At 36.4% G+C, this 22466-nt stretch overlaps 1 protein-coding gene across 3 annotated transcripts in view; it reads left to right on the top strand.

The window, feature by feature from the left end:
• The window catches only part of LOC136034128 (importin-4-like), a 113382-nt gene extending 91307 nt beyond the window's left edge, over positions 1-22075 (top strand). For all 3 annotated transcript variants that reach the window (XM_065715289.1, XM_065715290.1, XM_065715288.1), the window contains exons 15-16: positions 5254-5735; positions 21879-22075. In XM_065715289.1, the coding sequence (XP_065571361.1) occupies positions 5254-5735; positions 21879-22006 (610 nt within the window). In that variant the 3' untranslated portion in view covers positions 22007-22075. The remainder of the gene's footprint in view (positions 1-5253; positions 5736-21878) is intronic.
• Positions 22076-22466: the final 391 nt, after the last annotated feature.

Below are 22466 nucleotides of genomic sequence, written 5' to 3'. Positions count from 1 at the left end.
ACTTCAACGAAGTTCAACTTGGACTGTTAGATAAAGCGAGGTGAGATAATGAAATTCTTTCAAACGAAATGAAAATACTTAAATAGACGCTTTCAAAGCTAATCTTGCTTTTTTGACAACAAGCCTCAAAGGCCTTTTGTAAAAGACTCACTATTATTTTCTATTGGTTTAGTAATATATGTTGCTGGATCATTTTTAATTAAATTTGTGATAAAAAATTTAATGAGTATTCTCCTAAGTCTCTGTTTAAAGAAATATCATGACTTAATTTGAGTCTAATTTCAACTGATTCCCGAACCATTCTACTGTCCCATACAAGATTTCCCTATTGTTCTACTTGTTGTTTGTGATGGAAAGACAGTGTGGTCTTCGTCGCCATTTATGGTGACAAGATTTTGCTAGAACTTCCCGGAGCACATACGGGAATCCTAAAAGGGGAGGAACTTCCAGTCTTATGTCAAAAACCAAGCATTCACGTAAAATCTCCGTATTCTCCAACATTTAACTGCCAATATTTTTTCATTAGTTTCTAAGACGCTTTTCCTCTGGCACAAATGGCAAAATGGTGCCATTTCTGCTTCTCAAAACAAGTCTCAATAAGGTCTCTCGTGTTTAAGATAGTAAATGCCGCATGTCTTTACTTAGCTTACTCCACCTATGCTTATTCATGTACTTTTTATTTATATTCATTCGTTTGTATTGTGATTTTATGATTTCTTTATGCTCTTATCATATATTATCAGTCCTTATCGGTCATCTCCAAAATGGTTACAAACTCAAATAGAACCAGTCAGTAGCTGAAGAATTATGCCATCAATCTACTAATTGAAGTAATTTCACCAGAAGACTAGGAATTGTTATAATTTTGAGATGAAAATAACACAGGCTTTCCTCTATGAACGGAGTCCCCCCCCCACTCGGATATGGACTTGTGCCTAGTATATGCTGCGTGCATATACTTGTAGCTCTTCAGGTTCATTAATCTGTATTAAAATGTTCTATGGCTTTGTTACGTTACTTTCATGTGCTAGTAGTAGTAATCTGTCATCTTCAAAAGCACTAAGAGCATGGAGCTGAATAATCGCAGTATCAATCTTCCATTTGAAATAAAGGTGGCCCGCAAAAAGAAAGGTGGAACCTAATGGGGAAAAGGTAGGGGAGCAAAAATTGCCCCTAAATTTTGTTCTCTTCTTATATTTTGAAAAATGCTTTTTTTTGCGGTTTTCGCTTCAAAAAAACAAAAAAAAAAACCCATTTGGTATTTTCTAAGGAAAAAATAGAAAAAATAAGGAAATTGTCCATGTCCCTATATTTTACTCCCGCCCTACATTTCTATAGCGTACTAGCAGATTGAGATCTATAATCGAAACATTCTTTTTTGTATCATAAATAACTTTGAAGACCACATTGCCTTTCCATGACGAAAATATAACAGTTCAAATAGGGATGAAACCTTTTAATCGACAGTGAAACAAATATAAAATTTATAATGAATATTTCGGACACATATACAGTGGCCATCATTAGCATTAAAACTGATGATGGTGGTATCATTTGAATCAATTTCGAAAACACTTTTCCATTTAAAATTGCAATTAAAGTTGCTTTCGAATGTATAAATTGAAGAACATTGTATAAAATCATATTGAATATATTAGTACCTGAAGTCAATTATTATAAAACAAATAATTATAACGGATAGTCTAAAAGATTTTTTTCTACTCCTAAAAGTTTTATTTTAGTGACAAGCGCAACTAGTTACAGTCAATTATATAACCCCATTAATTTTTCAGACAATTTGATATATTTTTTTATGCAGTAATGTAATAAATACTATAATGAGTAACCCCGTAACCTTGTTCCTAGAACTTCTCACTGGTTGAACTAATTGGTTTTGAAACATAAATTCGATGATGCTTCTGTTTTCGAAAAAAACTCGGTTTTCGGACACTAGTGGTGCGTGGCTTAGAAGTGGGCAAAAAAAAACATTATCGAGTCGACTGCCAAGTTGGAAATATCGAACATAAACTCTTATCTGTCTCTTAGTGTAGTTTAATCAGTTCAGTGTTTTCTAATGTACACCATACAGGACTTGGGTATTTAACTGGGTAATTTCAGCATTGGTCCTTCCAAAGCTAATGACCTTTTAGATAGGAAGAGGGATTTACTTTGTTGAGCTAGATGAAATTTCCCAGGGATTAGCTTATATCAATGAAAGGGAACACTATTTTTTTGGCAAAGAATTTGATTGAAAATTGAATCAAAATTGGATCAAAAATTTTCTTATAAATTAAAAATATAATTAAAAATTTTCTATTAAATTAAATAAAAATTAAAATTAATAAATTCTATTAAAAATTAAAATTAAATAAAAATTCTATTAAATTAATTAAATTAAAAATTAAATTAAATATAAATTAAAAATTTTCTTATAAATAGGGCTTTAGACACTTTGTAGTATATGAACAGAGAGCTGCAAAATAACGCCTGTAATAAAAGCCTGTAGACGTGCTCATTACGTACGTCTGCTTATTATAAACAAGGTATAAAGATTAAGGGAGAGAGAAAGAATAATAAAAATATTCGAAAATTGAGGAAATATTCAGGGGATATAGGGAACATGAGGATATGAAAATTTTTAGTCTGATTAAAAAATGCATATAAATACATTTTTTATGTTTTTTTTTAGTTTTGGGGTACTTATTAATTAAACGAAACACACATAAGAATTACAATCAGGTTAGATCTCAGAAAACCTGTTTCAAAGCCACAAACACAAGTGATGGGTAGTAGAATGCATTAGACTTGTATAATTTGGGCTATATACTTGCACATTAGAGAGGGGGTGGTGGTGGTCAGGCTATGTTAAGTGGTTAGGTTAGGGTATGTAATGTGCAAATATATAGCCCAAATTATATTATTATATAAACTAAAAGTTATACGGAGGTAATAAAACAGTTCATGGTAACGAACAGTAAGTAAGGAGTGACCCGGCTCAATTGTAACCGAAACTAAAAAACGGAAGTTTGATACTAATGGATATATCAAAAGAATTGGCTTATGTCGCTGATTTCAAATATAAAAGTTTATTAAGTTTAGTCTTGCCTATCAAAGGTTACGAGCCTGAGAAAATTTGCCTTATTTTCAAAAAAAGAGGCAAACAATCCCTAAAGGTCATAGAATCCTAATGAAAATCACGCCATCAGATTCAACTTATCAGAGAACACTATTGTAGAGGTTTCAAGCTTGTTTCTGCCAAAATGTGGAATTTTGAATTTTTTTTTTGCCAGAAGAAAGATCACGGATTCGTGTTTATTTGCTTTTTTTGTTGTTTTTTCCCTGGGATGATCGTATCGACCCAGTGGTCCTAGAAGAATATCGTGAGAGGTCTCTTTCGAACGGAAATTAAAATTTATAGTGCTCTTTTTAAGTGATCAAAAATATTAACTAGGCCTCCTTCCCCACCTCTTTGCCCCCAAAATCGTCGTATTAAAATTTTGAGATAGCCATTTTTTCATCATAGTTGGAAGGCATAATAACTATACCCTTGGATATAACATGACCCCTTCCCTCACCACACCCTCTCCCCCCCAGAGCCCTAGAGAAAAGGTCTATAAGTTAAAAAAAATTGCCCATTGTTTACGCATAGTATTTGTCATTGGGAGGCATGCATAAATTTTAGGGTGGGATCACGTATTTTCTCCTGTTTTTTTTTTTTCACGGGGAAACTTTCCATGGGGAGGGGAGTTTCCAGGGGGTGAACTTGTCAGAGGAAATTATGCACTGGGGGAATTTGCCAGAATTCCTATACATTTTTTTCTTTCATTCTCTTTTCCGTCTCAATTTTACGCATAGAGCTGTTAAGAGTAATTGTCTTGGGTAAATTTTCACCGGGATTAAATTGTCTAGAGGATATATCCGTGGAGAGGGGAATTTCTCCGCGGAAGTGGGGCCAGATTTCCTGGGGTTATTTAAGAAACGATCAGAAATTGATTTGAAAATATAAGTTTGTTCAACTTAAAGTAAGGAGCAACATTAAAATTTAAAACGAACAGAAATTATAACGTATATGAAGAGGGTTGCCTTCTCCTCAACATCTTGTCCTTTACGCTAAAGTAAAGTTCGACTTTTGAAAAAAAACCTTCTTACTGTTCCAGTTAAACGACCCTTGTGTTTCAGGAGCCGTTCTTAAAGAATTGGCGCAAAATACAAACTTTAGCACAAAGAGCGAGGTATTGAGGAGGAAGTAACTCCCTTTATATACGTAATAATTTCTATTCTTTTAAGTTCTAATGTTGCTCCTTGCTTTCAGTTGAAAAAACTTATTTCCATTAATTTAGTTTCTAACCATTTTAAATAATCCCAGGAAATCTAGCTCCACCTCCACGGAGAAATACTCTTCATATAAGGCAACCCTCTTCATATACTTAATAACTTCTGTTCGTTTTAAGTTTTAATGTTATTCCTTACTTTCAGCTGAGAAAAACTGTTTTTCTATTTAATATTTCATCAGGTTTAACCTAACTTCACTTCTTTGGTACGTTTCGTTTAATTAACAAGTACCGTTTATTTATTGTACTGTTTTTTTTTTGTAAATTTTTAGCCATTTTTTAAACCTCTTAGTCTTTTTGTTATCCTTAGTCTTTAAAAGCTCCAATGACGCGACCTCCCATAGCCCCCCCCCCCCTTAACACGCACACACACACACACGTTTTCATATCTATTAAGGTAAGAACATAAATACAGCATAAGTATTGCAAGGATTAAGAAGGATATATTTACATACCAAGTTACAAGTTATATTAAAGTTACATACCAAGCTACAAAGTTGCATACATACCAAGGCTTATATACACATCTTCACGCAATACCCTAGGAATTTCGATCATCCCTAAAGTTCTATGAATACCTACTTTAGTTCTACCCCAAGATGGATGTATAGATAGAAGATTATCTATCAACAACTGAAAATGACATCACTTTTATACATCCCTGAAAAAGGCTTTATACCAGCTATACCTCTCACTCAGACTATCCATCTGGGATTTTTCTCCAATTAACCATAGCTTGATGGCAACTTTATTTTAATTCAAGCAGAAGGCCGTCTGTTCATAAACTGCTTATATTGTGAATCAAAAGCACATAATAAAAGGTGCAGGGTTTTTGTTCACCTACCCACTAGCCCGTCCACAAACTCACGCTTGGTAATTTAGTAAGTTTTCCCTCTGTTATAAATAGAATGTTTTTTTTCAGTATTGGGGCACTAGCAGAAACAATTCATGCTATTCCATGCGTCCTCTCAATATACCTGGACACTCTATTTGCCACTTTCGTGGGAGGGCTTCGTGACGAAGAAGCTGATATCAGAAACAACGCAGCATTTGGACTCGGTGAACTTATTTATCACTCCAAAGATCAGTTGGCGTCTCAATATCCAAATGTGCTCGGTCTCCTTGGTGAAGTCATCCAAAAAGAGACAAATCCAAATACCATTGATAACATTTGTGGTGTGCTTTCCCGTATGATTGAAGCGAATTTAGGGAGCGTTCCGATGGAACAAGTTTTCCCAGTTTTATTAAAGAATTTGCCACTTCGAAAGGATACTGTTGAGAATATGTCAGTGTTTAGATGTTTTCAATTCCTGTATAATCATGGACATCCTTTGCTAAGAGATAATTTGAACCAGATTTTGGATATTGCTGTGAAAACCCTGTTGAATCAGAAATTAGATAAAGGTAAGAATTGTTTTTGACTAAAGATAGCACAGTTAATGCTTTTTAAAGCAGGGTTGCAAGTTCTTTCTTTTTTTTCGCATTTTCCTCCCACATTCGCCTTTTTAACTCCTTTTCATGGTAACTACAGATATATAGCTAGAATGATCTGGTAACCTTTAAAACTAGTAATTGGAAACGGTGCTGTGATTTCAGTATAATGTTAGCACATTTGAAATGATCATAAGTGCATCAAAAATCAGCTGTTTCCTCTTTTACCACAAATCTATTCTTCTTCGTTAGAAAGCACTTGGATTCCATCGTTCGGGTCGGCTTCTGTCCTTCTGGCTTCAAAGTTGGTTGATTCTCCTCATTGGCATTGCATTTATATTCGGCCAAAGGGGAAAGAAAACTAATCGGGCTTTTTCATAAGGGCCAAACAAGTGGAAACGTAAGGCCCTGCTACCGTTTCCCCACAATTTAGGAGTAAATAATCGGCAGGTACCCCTAGGGCTCTTGCGACATCCTTCTTCTGCAGGTCGACCCTCCTTCTTACCATTTTCAGGACCTCTTTTACAAAATATCGAGACTCTGGAAGAAGTCAACGATCCTCGTGAAGATGCGTCTCTCTTCCTGGGCTGGCAGGTCTGTTTCTAGCAACAGCTGAATATCTTCCTGAAATCCCAATTTCTTGGTGAATCTCTTAAGTTTGGAGGAGACTATTGTTGACTTTGGGCATTTAAACAGGAGATGCTGAATCATCTCGACTGTTGATGCGCATTGACGTTCTCCACTAGAGTTCTTCCCTCCTGAGAATCATTGCTTGGCTCTGAATCCTTAGAAACGCCAAGTTATCCCTGTGGAATTTAAATACGAGTTTCCTCAGTCTATAGTGAAGTAAAAAAAAAAAAAAAAAAAAAAAAAAAAAAAAAAAAAAAAAAAAAAAAAAAAAAAAAAAAAAAAAAAAAAAAAAAAAAAAAAAAAAAAAACAATAATTGACTTGGCAACATTTAGAGCGAGACAATTAGCATCAAACAGTTCGTGGTAACGAACTGTAGTAAGGAGCGACCCGGCTCAATAGTAACCAAAACTCTAAAAAATGGAATTTTGATGCCAATAGTTACATCAAAAGAATTGCACTTTAATGCTGATTTTAAGTTTCATCAAGATTAGTCTTACCCATCAAAAGTTACGAGCCTGAGAAAATTTGCCTCGTTTTAGAAAATAGGGGGAAATACCCCCTAAAACGATCTTAACGAAAATCACACCATCAAATTCAGCGTATCAGAGAACCTTGTTGTAGAAGTTTCAAGCCCCTATCTACAAAAATGTGGAATTTTGCATTTTTTGCCAGAAGACAAATCACGGATGCGTGGTTATTTGTTTTTTTGTTTGTTGTTTTCTTTCCCAGGGGTGATCGTATCGACTCAGTGGTCCTAGAATGTCGCGAAAGGGCTCATTCTAACGGAAATCAAAAGTTCTAGTACCCTTTTTAAGTGACCAAAAAAATTGGAGGGCACCTAGGCCCCCTCCCACACTCATTTTTCCACAAAATCACCAGATCAAAATTCTGAGTCATTTTATTCACCATAGTCGAAAAACCTAATAACTGTGTCTTTGGGGACGACTTACTTTCCCCGCAGTCCCCGTGGGAGGGGCTGCAAGTTACAAACTTTGACCTGTGTTTACATATAGTAATGGTTACTGGGAAGTGTACAGACGTTTTCAGGGGGATTTTTTTGGGTTTTGGGGAGAGTTGAGGGGGGGTACGTGGGAGGATCTTTCTATGGAGGAACTTCTCATGGGGGAAGAGACTATCAATGGAGGGGGCGCAGGATTTTTTGGCATTATTTAAAAAAACAATGAAAAATAAATATGAAAAGTTTTTTCTACTGAAAGTGAGGAGCAGCATTAAAACTTAAAACGAACAAAAATTATTACGCATATGAGGGATTTACCTCCTCGTAATACCTCGCTCTTTACGCTAAAGTATTTTTTGTAATTTCAACTATTTATTCTACGGCCTTTTTGATTCAGGGGTTATTCTTAAGGAATTGGGACAAAATTTAAGCTTTAGTGTAAAGAGCGAGGCATCGACGAGGGGTGAGCCCCCTCATATACTCAATAAAAACATACGAATATAGAAGTTCGCTACGTAAGTTAATTCGTAAGTTACGTATATTTTTTACTTATGAAAACGTTTGTAAAAAATTAAAAGTTATAGTTGCCTTTTTAAGTAATCAAAAAATTGGAGGGCAACTAGGCCTCCTCTCTCGCTCCTTTTTTCTCAAAATCTCCGATTAAAACTATGAAAAAGCCATTTAGCCCAAAAATTTAATGTGCAAATTTCGTTTTAATTATTTATGCGCGGAGAGCCAAGATCAAAAAATGTATTAATTCAAAAACGTCCAGAAATTAAACAAAAAAAAACAAGTTGTTTTAAATGAAAGTAAGGAGCGACATTAAAACTTAAAACGAACAGAAATTACTCCGTATATGAAAGGGGCTTTTCCTCCTCAACGCCCCGCTCTTTACGCTAAAGTTTTTTACTGTTTTAAAATGTAGAGTTAAGAGAAAGAGTCAAACTTTAGCGTAAAAAGCGGGGATATACGGATATCCCCACGGGGATATCAGCACTGTCCGTGGGAACAGTGCTGTGAGTTACGAATTTGCCCATTGTTTACACATAGTATTTCTTATTGGGAAACATGCGGAATTGTGGGGGAGTTTTCTGGTGGAGGGGATATTCCATGGAGAGAATTTTTCGAGTGGAGAGAAGTTCTCGTGGTGAAATTCCCAGGATAAATTTTAAACACTAGGGATATTTTCGAGGATTCCTATACGAAATTCCTTTCGTTTGTCTTATTTTCTTTTTGCTGACTAAATTTTACATGTGAAGATGTTCCAGGAGAATTGTCCGAAATGGATTTTTCCGTCGGGAGGGGGGAGGGATCGCAGAAGAAATTCTCCATGGGAGAATTTTTTCCATCCAGCGAGGATGGAATTTTCCCGGGAGATTTTCAGCGAGGATGGAAAAGTCCACGAGAAGTATTTCGGAGGGGGAGGGGCTACGTGGGAGAACTTCTCATGCAGGTGAGCTGGATTTCCCGGCATTTTTTGAGAAACGACTAAAAACTTTATACAAGAAAAACATTTTTTCAGGTCAAAGTAAGTAGCAACAGTAAAACACAAAACGAATAGAAATTACTCCGTGTATGAGGGGCCTCCTCAATACCCCTCACTCTTTATGCCCAAGTTTGACTTTTTTGTCCCAGTTCTTCAAGAACGACTCCTGAAACACAAGGGCCGTTTAATTAGAAAAGCATTTTTAAAAGCTCTAAAAAGTTTAACGTAAAGAAGGAGATATTACGGACAGGGCTACCCCCCTCATATACGAAATAATTTGTGGTTATTTTAAGTTTTGATGTCGCTCGTTATTTTCAGTTCAATTTTTTTTTAGAAACAAGATACCATGTATCAAATTTATTAATTACGAATAAGATTGGTGCATTGGCGTTACATTGATTTTGGGGTTTGGGCTCTGAATGGGGCTTAACTGGTATTTGATTCGTTGAGATATTTTTGATCCCTGTGTGGTGGGAAACTTCAAGCAGTAAAGTTTTTTCCCCTTCGGTAAATGAAATTTTTTCAGTTATTCCTTAGGAATTCTCACTAGAAAATTTTTTCCCAGGGTCATAAGCGGCTCATGTATGTGTAAAAGGATACTTTTCGGTCACCGATAACTTTTAATATTATTTCATTAATTTGCCAAAGTTAAATTAGTAAACCATCAATTGGCAATTTGAAGCAACATGTTTAATTATCTTTCGAATTTGAAAATCAATAAATGATTCATTAATCAATGTTCTATTTATTTAAAAGAAATTGATTTAAAAGAAAAAAAAGAATTACCGGTAAAAATGTATTGTATCTATATAAATAATAGCAATTTGATTATTTTTAGTATATTGATCAAGACCATATCCAGGATTATTGCTCGGGGGGGGGGGGGGGGTAAAAAATGTCAAAAAAGCACAAAAATTTTGTTTGTATGCATTTTCGGTATGTTTTTACGAGTTGGGCAAACATTTTTTTTTGGGGGCGGGGGGGAGAGTTCGAATAATCGATTTTTGGGAAGTGAACAAAAACATGAGAGCCAAAGTCTGAGGCGGAGGACCGAGTTTTAGGATTGACACATGACCGACAAAGTCCCCTGAACTCGCAGGCGAACGGGGCAACCTATATTTTGTATAATGTTTCAATTTACAGCGCTGGTAAACGACGTGAGTATTTATGACTCACGGCGAAGTAACTCAAATACTTGTGTATTTGCTTTTGGAGAGGCACGCCCGCTTAAATTCTTGGGCAGGCGGCCAAATTTGCAAAACTCAGACAGTTACACTAACACAAAATTAATTAAAACATTGTCTGACTGACAAATCGCCCGGTCTTGCTGGTGAACAAGCGATCTAGGCCTAATAGGACCCACATGCCTAGAGTAGGCAAACCAATTTTCGGCAGGGGACCCCTCCCCCTCCTTGAATACGGCCTTGGTATTGATGTAAAAAAAGAATTCCGGAAGTTTGTGTCTGTCTAGTTGTTTACCTATATGCTTTGTTTGTTGCATAGTATTAATGAAATTTATTTTCCCTGAAATTTGCATATTTTAGGTTAAGATAATGAAAAAATCCATATCCTATATTTTTTTTTCTTTGGCCTCAGAAAATGTTAAGTTTTCTAAAAGACACAAGGAATCACTATGTGATTGATCGAGATTCCTTTCTATACCTTTTTTATCTGTTGAGTTCTCTTTGAAGTTCGACGAACGCTACGGGCTTCCTAATTCTTTCTATGTCAACTTGCACGGCTGGAATAGACTTGTAAAAAAAACTTTCAGTACTGAGTTTCGAAAATTTGCGCATTTGCGCCGGTTTTCTAGTAAAATTTAATTGTTTATTTAAGCTTTGACTTTTATTCTAAGAAGCTGCATAAATCATAGTTATATTGGCGTTGATTTTTAAGCACCATGATAAGCATATTGTGATAAGTTTTATTATGGAATTTGAAATATGGAAATAAATTCATTATTTTATGAGTATGATGCAGACAGAAGCATCATTGCGTCAAGTGTAAGATATCGGTCTTTGCTTACGAATAAAAGTATTTTTGTCACGGCCAGTCAGTTGTAAGATGTCGGTCTTTGCTTACGAATAAAAGTAAGTTTGTCACGGCCAGTCAATTGTAAGAGGTCGGTCTTTGCTTACGAATAAAAGTAAGTTTGTCACGGCCAGTCAATTGTAAGAGGTCGGTCTTTGCTTACGAATAAAAGTAAGTTTGTCACGGCCAGTCAGTTGTAAGATATCGGTCTTTGCTTACGAATAAAAGTAAGTTTGTCACGGCCAGTCAGTTGTAAGATGTCGGTCTTTGCTTACGAATAAAAGTAAGTTTGTCACGGCCAGTCAGTTGTAAGATGTCGGTCTTTGCTTACGAATAAAAGTAAGTTTGTCACGGCCAGTCAGTTGTAAGATGTCGGTCTTTGCTTACGAATAAAAGTAAGTTTGTCACGGCCAGTCAATTGTAAGAGGTCGGTCTTTGCTTACGAATAAAAGTAAGTTTGTCACGGCCAGTCAGTTGTAAGATATCGGTCTTTGCTTACGAATAAAAGTAAGTTTGTCACGGCCAGTCAGTTGTAAGATGTCGGTCTTTGCTTACGAATAAAAGTAAGTTTGTCACGGCCAGTCAGTTGTAAGATGTCGGTCTTTGCTTACGAATAAAAGTAAGTTTGTCACGGCCAGTCAGTTGTAAGATGTCGGTCTTTGCTTACGAATAAAAGTAAGTTTGTCACGGCCAGTCAATTGTAAGAGGTCGGTCTTTGCTTACGAATAAAAGTAAGTTTGTCACGGCCAGTCAGTTGTAAGATATCGGTCTTTGCTTACGAATAAAAGTAAGTTTGTCACGGCCAGTCAGTTGTAAGATGTCGGTCTTTGCTTACGAATAAAAGTAAGTTTGTCACGGCCAGTCAATTGTAAGATGTCGGTCTTTGCTTACGAATAAAAGTAAGTTTGTCACGGCCAGTCAATTGCAAGAGGTCGGTCTTTGCTTACGAATAAAAGTAAGTTTGTCACGGCCAGTCAGTTGTAAGATGTCGGTCTTTGCTTACGAATAAAAGTAAGTTTGTCACGGCCAGTCAGTTGTAAGATGTCGGTCTTTGCTTACGAATAAAAGTAAGTTTGTCACGGCCAGTCAGTTGTAAGATGTCGGTCTTTGCTTACGAATAAAAGTAAGTTTGTCACGGCCAGTCAGTTGTAAGATATCGGTCTTTGCTTACGAATAAAAGTAAGTTTGTCACGGCCAGTCAGTTGTAAGATGTCGGTCTTTGCTTACGAATAAAAGTAAGTTTGTCACGGCCAGTCAATTGTAAGAGGTCGGTCTTTGCTTACGAATAAAAGTAAGTTTGTCACGGCCAGTCAGTTGTAAGATGTCGGTCTTTGCTTACGAATAAAAGTAAGTTTGTCACGGCCAGTCAGTTGTAAGATGTCGGTCTTTGCTTACGAATAAAAGTAAGTTTGTCACGGCCAGTCAGTTGTAAGATGTCGGTCTTTGCTTACGAATAAAAGTAAGTTTGTCACGGCCAGTCAGTTGTAAGATATCGGTCTTTGCTTACGAATAAAAGTAAGTTTGTCACGGCCAGTCAGTTGTAAGATGTCGGTCTTTGCTTACGAATAAAAGTAAGTTTGTCACGGCCAGTCAGTTGTAAGATCGGTCTTTGCTTACGAATAAAAGTAAGTTTGTCACGGCCAGTCAGTTGTAAGATGTCGGTCTTTGCTTACGAATAAAAGTAAGTTTGTCACGGCCAGTCAGTTGTAAGATGTCGGTCTTTGCTTACGAATAAAAGTAAGTTTGTCACGGCCAGTCAGTTGTAAGATGTCGGTCTTTGCTTACGAATAAAAGTAAGTTTGTCACGGCCAGTCAGTTGTAAGATCGGTCTTTGCTTACGAATAAAAGTAAGTTTGTCACGGCCAGTCAGTTGTAAGATGTCGGTCTTTGCTTACGAATAAAAGTAAGTTTGTCACGGCCAGTCAGTTGTAAGATGTCGGTCTTTGCTTACGAATAAAAGTAAGTTTGTCACGGCCAGTCAGTTGTAAGATGTCGGTCTTTGCTTACGAATAAAAGTAAGTTTGTCACGGCCAGTCAGTTGTAAGATGTCGGTCTTTGCTTACGAATAAAAGTAAGTTTGTCACGGCCAGTCAGTTGTAAGATGTCGGTCTTTGCTTACGAATAAAAGTAAGTTTGTCACGGCCAGTCAGTTGTAAGATATCGGTCTTTGCTTACGAATAAAAGTAAGTTTGTCACGGCCAGTCAGTTGTAAGATGTCGGTCTTTGCTTACGAATAAAAGTAAGTTTGTCACGGCCAGTCAGTTGTAAGATGTCGGTCTTTGCTTACGAATAAAAGTAAGTTTGTCACGGCCAGTCAATTGCAAGAGGTCGGTCTTTGCTTACGAATAAAAGTAAGTTTGTCACGGCCAGTCAGTTGTAAGATGTCGGTCTTTGCTTACGAATAAAAGTAAGTTTGTCACGGCCAGTCAGTTGTAAGATGTCGGTCTTTGCTTACGAATAAAAGTAAGTTTGTCACGGCCAGTCAGTTGTAAGATGTCGGTCTTTGCTTACGAATAAAAGTAAGTTTGTCACGGCCAGTCAGTTGTAAGATGTCGGTCTTTGCTTACGAATAAAAGTAAGTTTGTCACGGCCAGTCAGTTGTAAGATGTCGGTCTTTGCTTACGAATAAAAGTAAGTTTGTCACGGCCAGTCAGTTGTAAGATATCGGTCTTTGCTTACGAATAAAAGTAAGTTTGTCACGGCCAGTCAGTTGTAAGATATCGGTCTTTGCTTACGAATAAAAGTAAGTTTGTCACGGCCAGTCAGTTGTAAGATATCGGTCTTTGCTTACGAATAAAAGTAAGTTTGTCACGGCCAGTCAGTTGTAAGATATCGGTCTTTGCTTACGAATAAAAGTAAGTTTGTCACGGCCAGTCAGTTGTAAGATGTCGGTCTTTGCTTACGAATAAAAGTAAGTTTGTCACGGCCAGTCAGTTGTAAGATGTCGGTCTTTGCTTACGAATAAAAGTAAGTTTGTCACGGTCAGTCAATTGTAAGTGGTCGGTCTTTGCTTACGAATAAAAGTAAGTTTGTCACGGCCAGTCAGTTGTAAGATGTCGGTCTTTGCTTACGAATAAAAGTAAGTTTGTCACGGCCAGTCAGTTGTAAGATGTCGGTCTTTGCTTACGAATAAAAGTAAGTTTGTCACGGCCAGTCAATTGTAAGATATCGGTCTTTGCTTACGAATAAAAGTAAGTTTGTCACGGCCAGTCAGTTGTAAGATATCGGTCTTTGCTTACGAATAAAAGTAAGTTTGTCACGGCCAGTCAGTTGTAAGATGTCGGTCTTTGCTTACGAATAAAAGTAAGTTTGTCACGGCCAGTCAGTTGTAAGATGTCGGTCTTTGCTTACGAATAAAAGTAAGTTTGTCACGGCCAGTCAGTTGTAAGATGTCGGTCTTTGCTTACGAATAAAAGTAAGTTTGTCACGGCCAGTCAGTTGTAAGATGTCGGTCTTTGCTTACGAATAAAAGTAAGTTTGTCACGGCCAGTCAGTTGTAAGATGTCGGTCTTTGCTTACGAATAAAAGTAAGTTTGTCACGGCCAGTCAGTTGTAAGATGTCGGTCTTTGCTTACGAATAAAAGTAAGTTTGTCACGGCCAGTCAGTTGTAAGATATCGGTCTTTGCTTACGAATAAAAGTAAGTTTGTCACGGCCAGTCAGTTGTAAGATGTCGGTCTTTGCTTACGAATAAAAGTAAGTTTGTCACGGCCAGTCAGTTGTAAGAGTCGGTCTTTGCTTACGAATAAAAGTAAGTTTGTCACGGCCAGTCAGTTGTAAGATATCGGTCTTTGCTTACGAATAAAAGTAAGTTTGTCACGGCCAGTCAGTTGTAAGATGTCGGTCTTTGCTTACGAATAAAAGTAAGTTTGTCACGGCCAGTCAGTTGTAAGATGTCGGTCTTTGCTTACGAATAAAAGTAAGTTTGTCACGGCCAGTCAGTTGTAAGATGTCGGTCTTTGCTTACGAATAAAAGTAAGTTTGTCACGGCCAGTCAGTTGTAAGATGTCGGTCTTTGCTTACGAATAAAAGTAAGTTTGTCACGGCCAGTCAGTTGTAAGATGTCGGTCTTTGCTTACGAATAAAAGTAAGTTTGTCACGGCCAGTCAGTTGTAAGATGTCGGTCTTTGCTTACGAATAAAAGTAAGTTTGTCACGGCCAGTCAGTTGTAAGATGGTCGGTCTTTGCTTACGAATAAAAGTAAGTTTGTCACGGCCAGTCAGTTGTAAGATGTCGGTCTTTGCTTACGAATAAAAGTAAGTTTGTCACGGCCAGTCAATTGTAAGAGGTCGGTCTTTGCTTACGACTTAGGCTAAATTAAGTTTGTCATGGCCAGTCAATTGTAAGATGTCGTTCTTAATAAAATAATAAATAAAATATTAGTAAAAGTACGTTGTAAAAGTAAAATATATTGTAAATATTATATATAAAAATTATTATATAAGATATATATATATATATATATATATATATATATATATATATATATATATATATATATATATATATATATATATATATATATATATATATATATATATATATATATATATATATATATATATATATATATATATATATATATATATATATATATATATATATATATATATACATATATATATAACCTATATAAATTATATATAAATGATACTTCTACGAATTGCACCGAATTCTGTTTTTTTTTTTTTTTACATTACTCACGAAAAAAGTGAAAGATTTATTTATTTCCATCCTTAAAAAATTCACTTTAAATTAGCCAGAAAATAGATTTTTCAGAATTTTTATTTTAATATTGCAATGTATTCTTACGATTTGTGTTTTAATAACAATGTTATAATTACAATTTAATTACAACATTATAAAAAAAAGTTTGTTTGCAGCTATCTTCTTACTTTATGAACCAAAATTTATGCCTTTTTTCTTGCATATATTTTTACTCATACACGTCGCATGTTTCCTTGCTCTTATTCCAACAAGTCATTGCAGCATCAATCCGCCTGAAGCTATCACAGCTGCGGGCGCTCTCTTTCGGTCCAGTCTATACAAAACTCCAGTCTTTGACTCCTACCATAAAGTCCTTATTTCCTATAAATCCATCCTTGTGACCTAATCCCATTCAATTCTGGGGCGACCTTCTTTTCATCTGGTCCCAGATTCTTGGTCGAAAAGTACATTCTTTTCCATTATACCATCCTTCATGTGTAAAATGTGGCCTAGCCATCCGAACTGTTATTTTGTTATAGCCCTAGAAAATAGGGATCAACAACTTTTTTTTGTATAGCTTATTTTTTGATATTAAATAAAATAAAATAAGTTTTTTCAACTGAAAGTAAGGAGGAACATTAAAACTTAAAATGAACAGAAATTATTACGTCTATTTGGGGGTTTGTCCCCTCGTCAATACCTCGCTTTTTGTGCTAAGTTAGAATTTTGTTCTAATTCTTTAAGAATGACCACTGAATCATAAAGGCCGTTTAATTAGAATACAGTGTTCGGACTCGCCTATAGATTCCAATAAATTCCTATATTTTAATGCACTCCTATAAAATGCCTATGTTTTGGCTAAAATCCTATTATTCCTATATTTTCGGCTGAAGAGCACTAAGAACATTGCTCATGATTTGCAATTTTCTGTCTTTTGGTGTAGATTGATAATTAATTACAACTGTTGAGCTTTTTGAACTTAAATAATGCTTTGTGTTGGGCTTAGTAAGCTGCTTCTGCCTGGGCTATGCTGTTGTGTTGACTTAGTAGCCTATGTTTTGTTTTTTGTCATATTGGGCCTGTCCGAAATGAGCAAAGATCAGTATATAGGCTAGCGATCTCTGCTTAATGAGACTGGAGTTCTTGCGACTTATGTGTTTCCTGGCTGAACGCTGGCTGGCTGATGTGAATACGGCCCAGTTATTCCAATGGACTATTCTAAGATAGTTGCTAATCGAGAGAAGTATAATAGACGTGCACTGGGTAGGCTATATGCTACATTCTGTGATCAATCTGTCCTTTATCTATCTGGTCTTTATCCCCTTCTAAAGAAAAATGATGTTAATCAGATTCAGACTTTTTATTTCAGATATTGTAAATTTTTACTTTATCTCCCCCCTTGGTATAGCAATGGTAAGATAATTCGTAAGTTTGATGTCCCTGATATAAGTGCAAAGTTGGCCCTCCTGCATGGAAGATTGTCGGAATCAGCTTTTTATCGTTTATCGCCTCATCATCCTTTGGTCCGTCTGTTTGGTTAATCTCATTGTAGCATAGTGTTTTTATGGCACTTGGTATTAACCAAGTGACATATAGCAATCGCAAATTCTGTCGGTCTGTCTGTCTGTCGGTCCTGGTTTTGCTACTTTAGGCACTTCCAGGTAAGCTAGGACGATGAAATTTGGCAGGCGTATCAGGAACTGGACCAGATTAAATTAGAAATAGTCGTTTTCCCGATTTGACCATCTGGGGGGAGTGGGGGGCCCGTTGATTCAGAAAAATGGAAAAATGAAGTATTTTTAACTTACGAACGGTTGATCAGATCTTAATGAAATTTGATGTTTGTAAGGATATCGTGTCTCAGAGCTGTTATTTTAAATCCCGACTGGATCTGGTAACATTGGGGGAGTTTGGAGGGGGAAACCTAAAATCTTGGAAAACACTTAGAGTGAAGGGATTGGGCTGAAACTTGATGGGGGAAATAAGCACAAGTTCTAGATACATGATTGACATAACCAGAATGGATCTGCTCTCTTTGGGGTAGTTGGGAGGGGGGGGGCTGATTCTGAAAATTAGAAAAAATTAGGTATTTTTAACTTACGAACGGGTGATCGGATCTCAATGAAATTTGATATTTAGAAGGATATCGGGTCTCAAAGCTCTTATTTCAAATCCCGACCGGATCTGGTGACATTGGGGGGACCTAAAATCATAGAAAACGCTTAGATTGGAGGGATCGGGATGAAATTTGGTAATTTATGTGACCAGGCATCCCACACCATCTACCACAGATCTGATCCCGAGGACTTCCGAATCCTATAATTGCCCTATATTTGGGCCCGGGAAATCCTATAAAAATAGGACAGAGCCTATAATTTGAAACGAACCGACCTGTCCGAACCCTGAGAATAAATAGCTCTTTTGAAAGTACTGAAAATGCTTTCGGGTATCGATGGGATGAGCACTTGTGAAAAACTGTTTTGCTTGGAAAACATTAGTCAGTGATATAGATGAAAGAAAACAGGGAACGAATGTTTGTTGATATATTCCATCGATCCCCTCCCGCCCTCCCTCTCTAAGAGCCTAAAATGTATACTTATGAGAATGACACATTTATAGCTTCTAAAGAATATCTGTGGTTGTTCTGAGCAAGGTAAATTGACTGAAAAAACTTCCAGAGGCCCCACTTCTTGGAACAGTCACGCCAGCAAAGAGGAGGGGGAAGGGCTCCCTCAATTAAAAGTTCACGTCCTAGATTTTGAAAAATATTTTTTTTGTCTTCTTAAAAAAATCCCCCCCCCACAATCTCATAAATTAGTGTTAATGCTCAAAATACACTTCAAAAATTTCTAGAAGTGAAATCTTAGTGCCGGATTTAGGAAGCTGTTATCTCTCTTAGATGGCTTTGGGTGCCGAACTTAGCAAACACCAAAATTCCAAAATTCTCAAATTTCAATGAGCACTGATCACGGAACCGATGGGCCGACTTCAGGGAGAACCTTTACTAGTATACGGCACGAAATTGCAAGTACTAAAATTAAAGCACACTAATTACGGTAATTTTAGGGTAGCTAATCTCTCTGGACATCTCTGGTAGAATTTTGGTAGCGTATCAAGTGTAGGATCAGTAAATGGCATATAATTTGTATAAGACTAACTATACCTTTGTCTTATAGTTGGAGCTGAACAACTGTCGATTCACAGCTAAAAATAAAGAGGTAGAAACAAGCCCGTATATAGAAGGGGGGTACGGGGTTTTAACCCTCCTCCCTGAAAATTTTGCTAGAAATTTTTGATTGTCTTTAACCCCCCCCCCCTCCCCTCCGAACAAAAATCCTGGATACACCCTGGTAGATAGAAACCAACATAATATAGTTATGTTTGAAGTAGCACCTCTGTGGATACGACAAGGAAATGTTGTATTTTATTTTATTCTCTGGCAACAAGACGGCGGTTGTTCTATTTGTCAAATATTGACATCATGTCGACTTCCTGTCGTTTATTTTGACGACAGAAATAAAAGGTCTGTTGTTTTCTATATCGACGTAGAAATTATAAATTCAAGCAGCAAATTCAAAACGGAAGGTGAATTGATGGTATTTCTTAAAAAAGATTGTTTGGTTGAGTCCATTAATAGTAAGGAGCTTTAAAATCAATTGATTAACTGGGTAAAAGTTTGTTAATTCAGTATTAAATAGTTTTAAATTGTTGAATTAAATTTGAAACTGCTGCCATAAGAATTTCTTCGATTTGCTATTCCCAGTTGACATGGATAGGCACGAATCAAATCAAACGCTAAAGAGCATATTATTTACATGTTATCAACTTTTTAATGCTAACTCAAACGTGGCTTAAATTTGGATTGAATAAGGAGACGGACAAACCTCAGTTTCATTTTGACTTTTTTTCAGATAAATATTTTTAGCGATTGATCAGCTGTTGAAATGAGTTTGTGCATTTCACTATCGTGTACATTCCTTTTGTGTGCATATAGTTGTGCTTTATGAATTGAAAAATTTTTTCTTTTGTTACTGACCTGTTTTCACAAGTAATTGCGTTAGTTTGGAATCTTAATCCGTTGCTATTTGAAAATGATTATACTTGGTGGTCTAATGGGTACGTCAATGTAATGGAGCTTAAGCGTTATACTTTTATCTCTTTTCTATTTCAAGAACTGTGTAGTAAGATTAAGGATTTAAGGAATTCACTAACTTTATTTGAAATTATTACTATCAATATGTACAATAATATAGAATTTATATATCGCTTAATTATTGATATGATTATTTTGATTTTACTTTTTGTTCGCTTATAGCCTCTTAATTCCCTTGACGGGCGTTTACTTCAATTGCAAAGTAACTCAATAGGTGTTTCCGATTAGTATGTTTCCGATTTGAAGCGGGCTACTGGATGGGATGATCGTTTTTTGGTCCTTCTGCTTAATATTCAGGGACTATGTTCATCGAATGATCAGTTGAGGCAGATACTTTTTGATGGGTGAACTGATTTTATCGGAGTATGTGATAATTTTCTTAATTCTAGCAATGAAATGCTTTTAGATATACCCAGTTACAAAACGAGCGACTAAAGCGACTAAATGGCAAAATGGGTCTAGTAATGTATATTTCTGATGATCGTAGACTACACGATCAATCAATTTATTCAAACAATAAAATTTACAATAAAACACTTCAAAATAGACTCCCCCACAAGGCTGAATGGCGAGGAAAAAGCAGGGGAGAGACAAAAAGGAGCAAATACAAAAAAAAATCACTGGACACACAGACCGTGTCTGTTTCTTTGTCTGGGACACAGGGATCACAATAATTCAAAAACCTTAAAAAAGAAAGCCAAAAGTTTTGAAGATTCATAGAAATTTTTGTTAGAAATTGGACTTGCTTTAATAATCAAATATCTTTGAAAAGATAAGACTTGAAACCTGATAGTTGCAAAAATAATTGTACGTATTTTAACAAAAAAAAAGTAAAAAAAAGTAACTAAGACGGCACTAGACCCTTAAGGTCCAAACCCGGGGTGCTGGCCTGTTTCATGGCCCTTCAGCCAGGAAGTGCAATGGAGAGCTGGGGGCCAACCATCCTGTGCTTTCACACACCCTTCCTGCTTACCTTCCCCATGTTGCTCCAGGTACCCATTTAGAACTGGGTTGACTCTGGCTGCGCTTACAGAGTCACGCCACTGACCCCCGTTCCAAACGAAATAACTGGTCACAACTGGGATTGAACCCATGCCCCTTGGACACAGAATTCCCACGCCAGCGCGCCAAACAAAGGATTAATTAACAGATTAATCCTTTAGGATTAATCCTTATGGATTATTTAACAAAGAATTACAACAATTAAAAAAACTTAAAAAAAATTGAAGCTTAGTAGATATTGTTCTTAGAAATCAGACTTCGTTTAATAATGAAATTCCTTTGAAATGGCTACGTATGAAAAAACAGCAGATTACCTGCGGTTAGAAGACCAACGACAATGAGAACCTAAATATAGAAGCCTGCCGCGTCCCATGTGCCGGGGCCCGATGGCTGGTTATTGCAAAAATATTTATACATATTTTAAAAGGGATTACAACAATTCAAAAACCTTAAAAAATAAAACCAAAAGTTTGAAGCTTAGTAGATATCGTTGTTAGAAATTGGACTTACTTTAATAATCAAATATCTTGAAAAGACAGCAAATTGTCGGTTAGAAGACAAGCGACAATGAAAATCCATATATAGAAGCCTGCTTGTGTGCCAAGCGCCGGGGCCTGGCGGCGAATGATTATACATTCTCGGTTGGCAATATTCATTAGTGCTGCACAATATCAATATCGACCTTATGTAATTTTACAATATCCGGTTTTGGTCGTTAGAGTTATTCGAGAAGAAGAATGGAAACTAATGTATTTTGAAAGCTTTTCAGTGGAACTATTAAGTGAATTCTATTTTCTTTTGATTGTTTTTTTTTTCTAGTAAACATTGTCGTGTTATGTAATGTCGCTGTAGCCTAGAAAGTAACGGTGCTGATTTTTTCTAGGGTAAAGCCAAAGGATGTAATTATACAATCTAATTAGACCCCTCCCCCCTGACCTTGACTGGTGTGGCTATTCCAAGGAGTGGGGCTCCTGGAAAGTTTTTACCTACATTTTTCCTTGGTTAGAGCAACCACTGATATCTTTTCGAAGACATAATTGTATCATTCTTATAAGCTCACATTTTTGGCTCTTAAAGGGGGGGGGGAGTCGAGGGAGTCATAGCCTAGAAAATAATGGTATTCATATTTTTCTTCTTTTTCTAATTTAGAGCCAAAGGATGTGATAAGACAATTTTTGCATTCGATTGAGAAAGACTTCCCCACTGAATTTGGAGGATATATGGCAACCGTACCGCAAGATGCATTACAGAAGATACATCAAGTGATTAACCAGTAATTATGGAGTCAATTTTATGTAATGACGAACTATTTGTTCTGGAATATTAAATATTTGTTCCCTGATAAAGGTTTCAATTCATTACGAAATTCGTTTATTCATAATACTCTGTATTCCCCTCTAACTTCTTCGTCTCTCGCCTTCGAATAGCGAATACATTATTTTTTGTAAGTCTAATCTCTTTTGCCATTTTTTCTTTATTTAAACTACATCTATTTTTTTCGTTTTTCTGGTAACCACCAGTTTGGGATAAAAGCTAAACTATCTTAGCATTTAACTTCCGTATTATTTCCGCTGCCCTGAAGCGCTGGTCATGGCATGTGGTATCTTGCTCTCTTCCTCTCGCCCCCTCCCTCTCTTGCTTTTTCCCCTTTGTTTCGCTCTCTTTTCCTCCTCACTCTCTCTCTCTTTAACTCCCCCCTCTCTCTTATCTTGCTCTCTATTTTTCTCTGTATTCTGC

Source organism: Artemia franciscana, chromosome 12 (genome assembly GCF_032884065.1).
Source record: "Artemia franciscana chromosome 12, ASM3288406v1, whole genome shotgun sequence".
In the NCBI taxonomy this organism is placed as follows: domain Eukaryota; kingdom Metazoa; phylum Arthropoda; class Branchiopoda; order Anostraca; family Artemiidae; genus Artemia; species Artemia franciscana.
The sequence above is the reverse complement of the archived record's forward strand: the minus strand, read 5'-3'. Positions and strand labels throughout refer to the sequence as shown.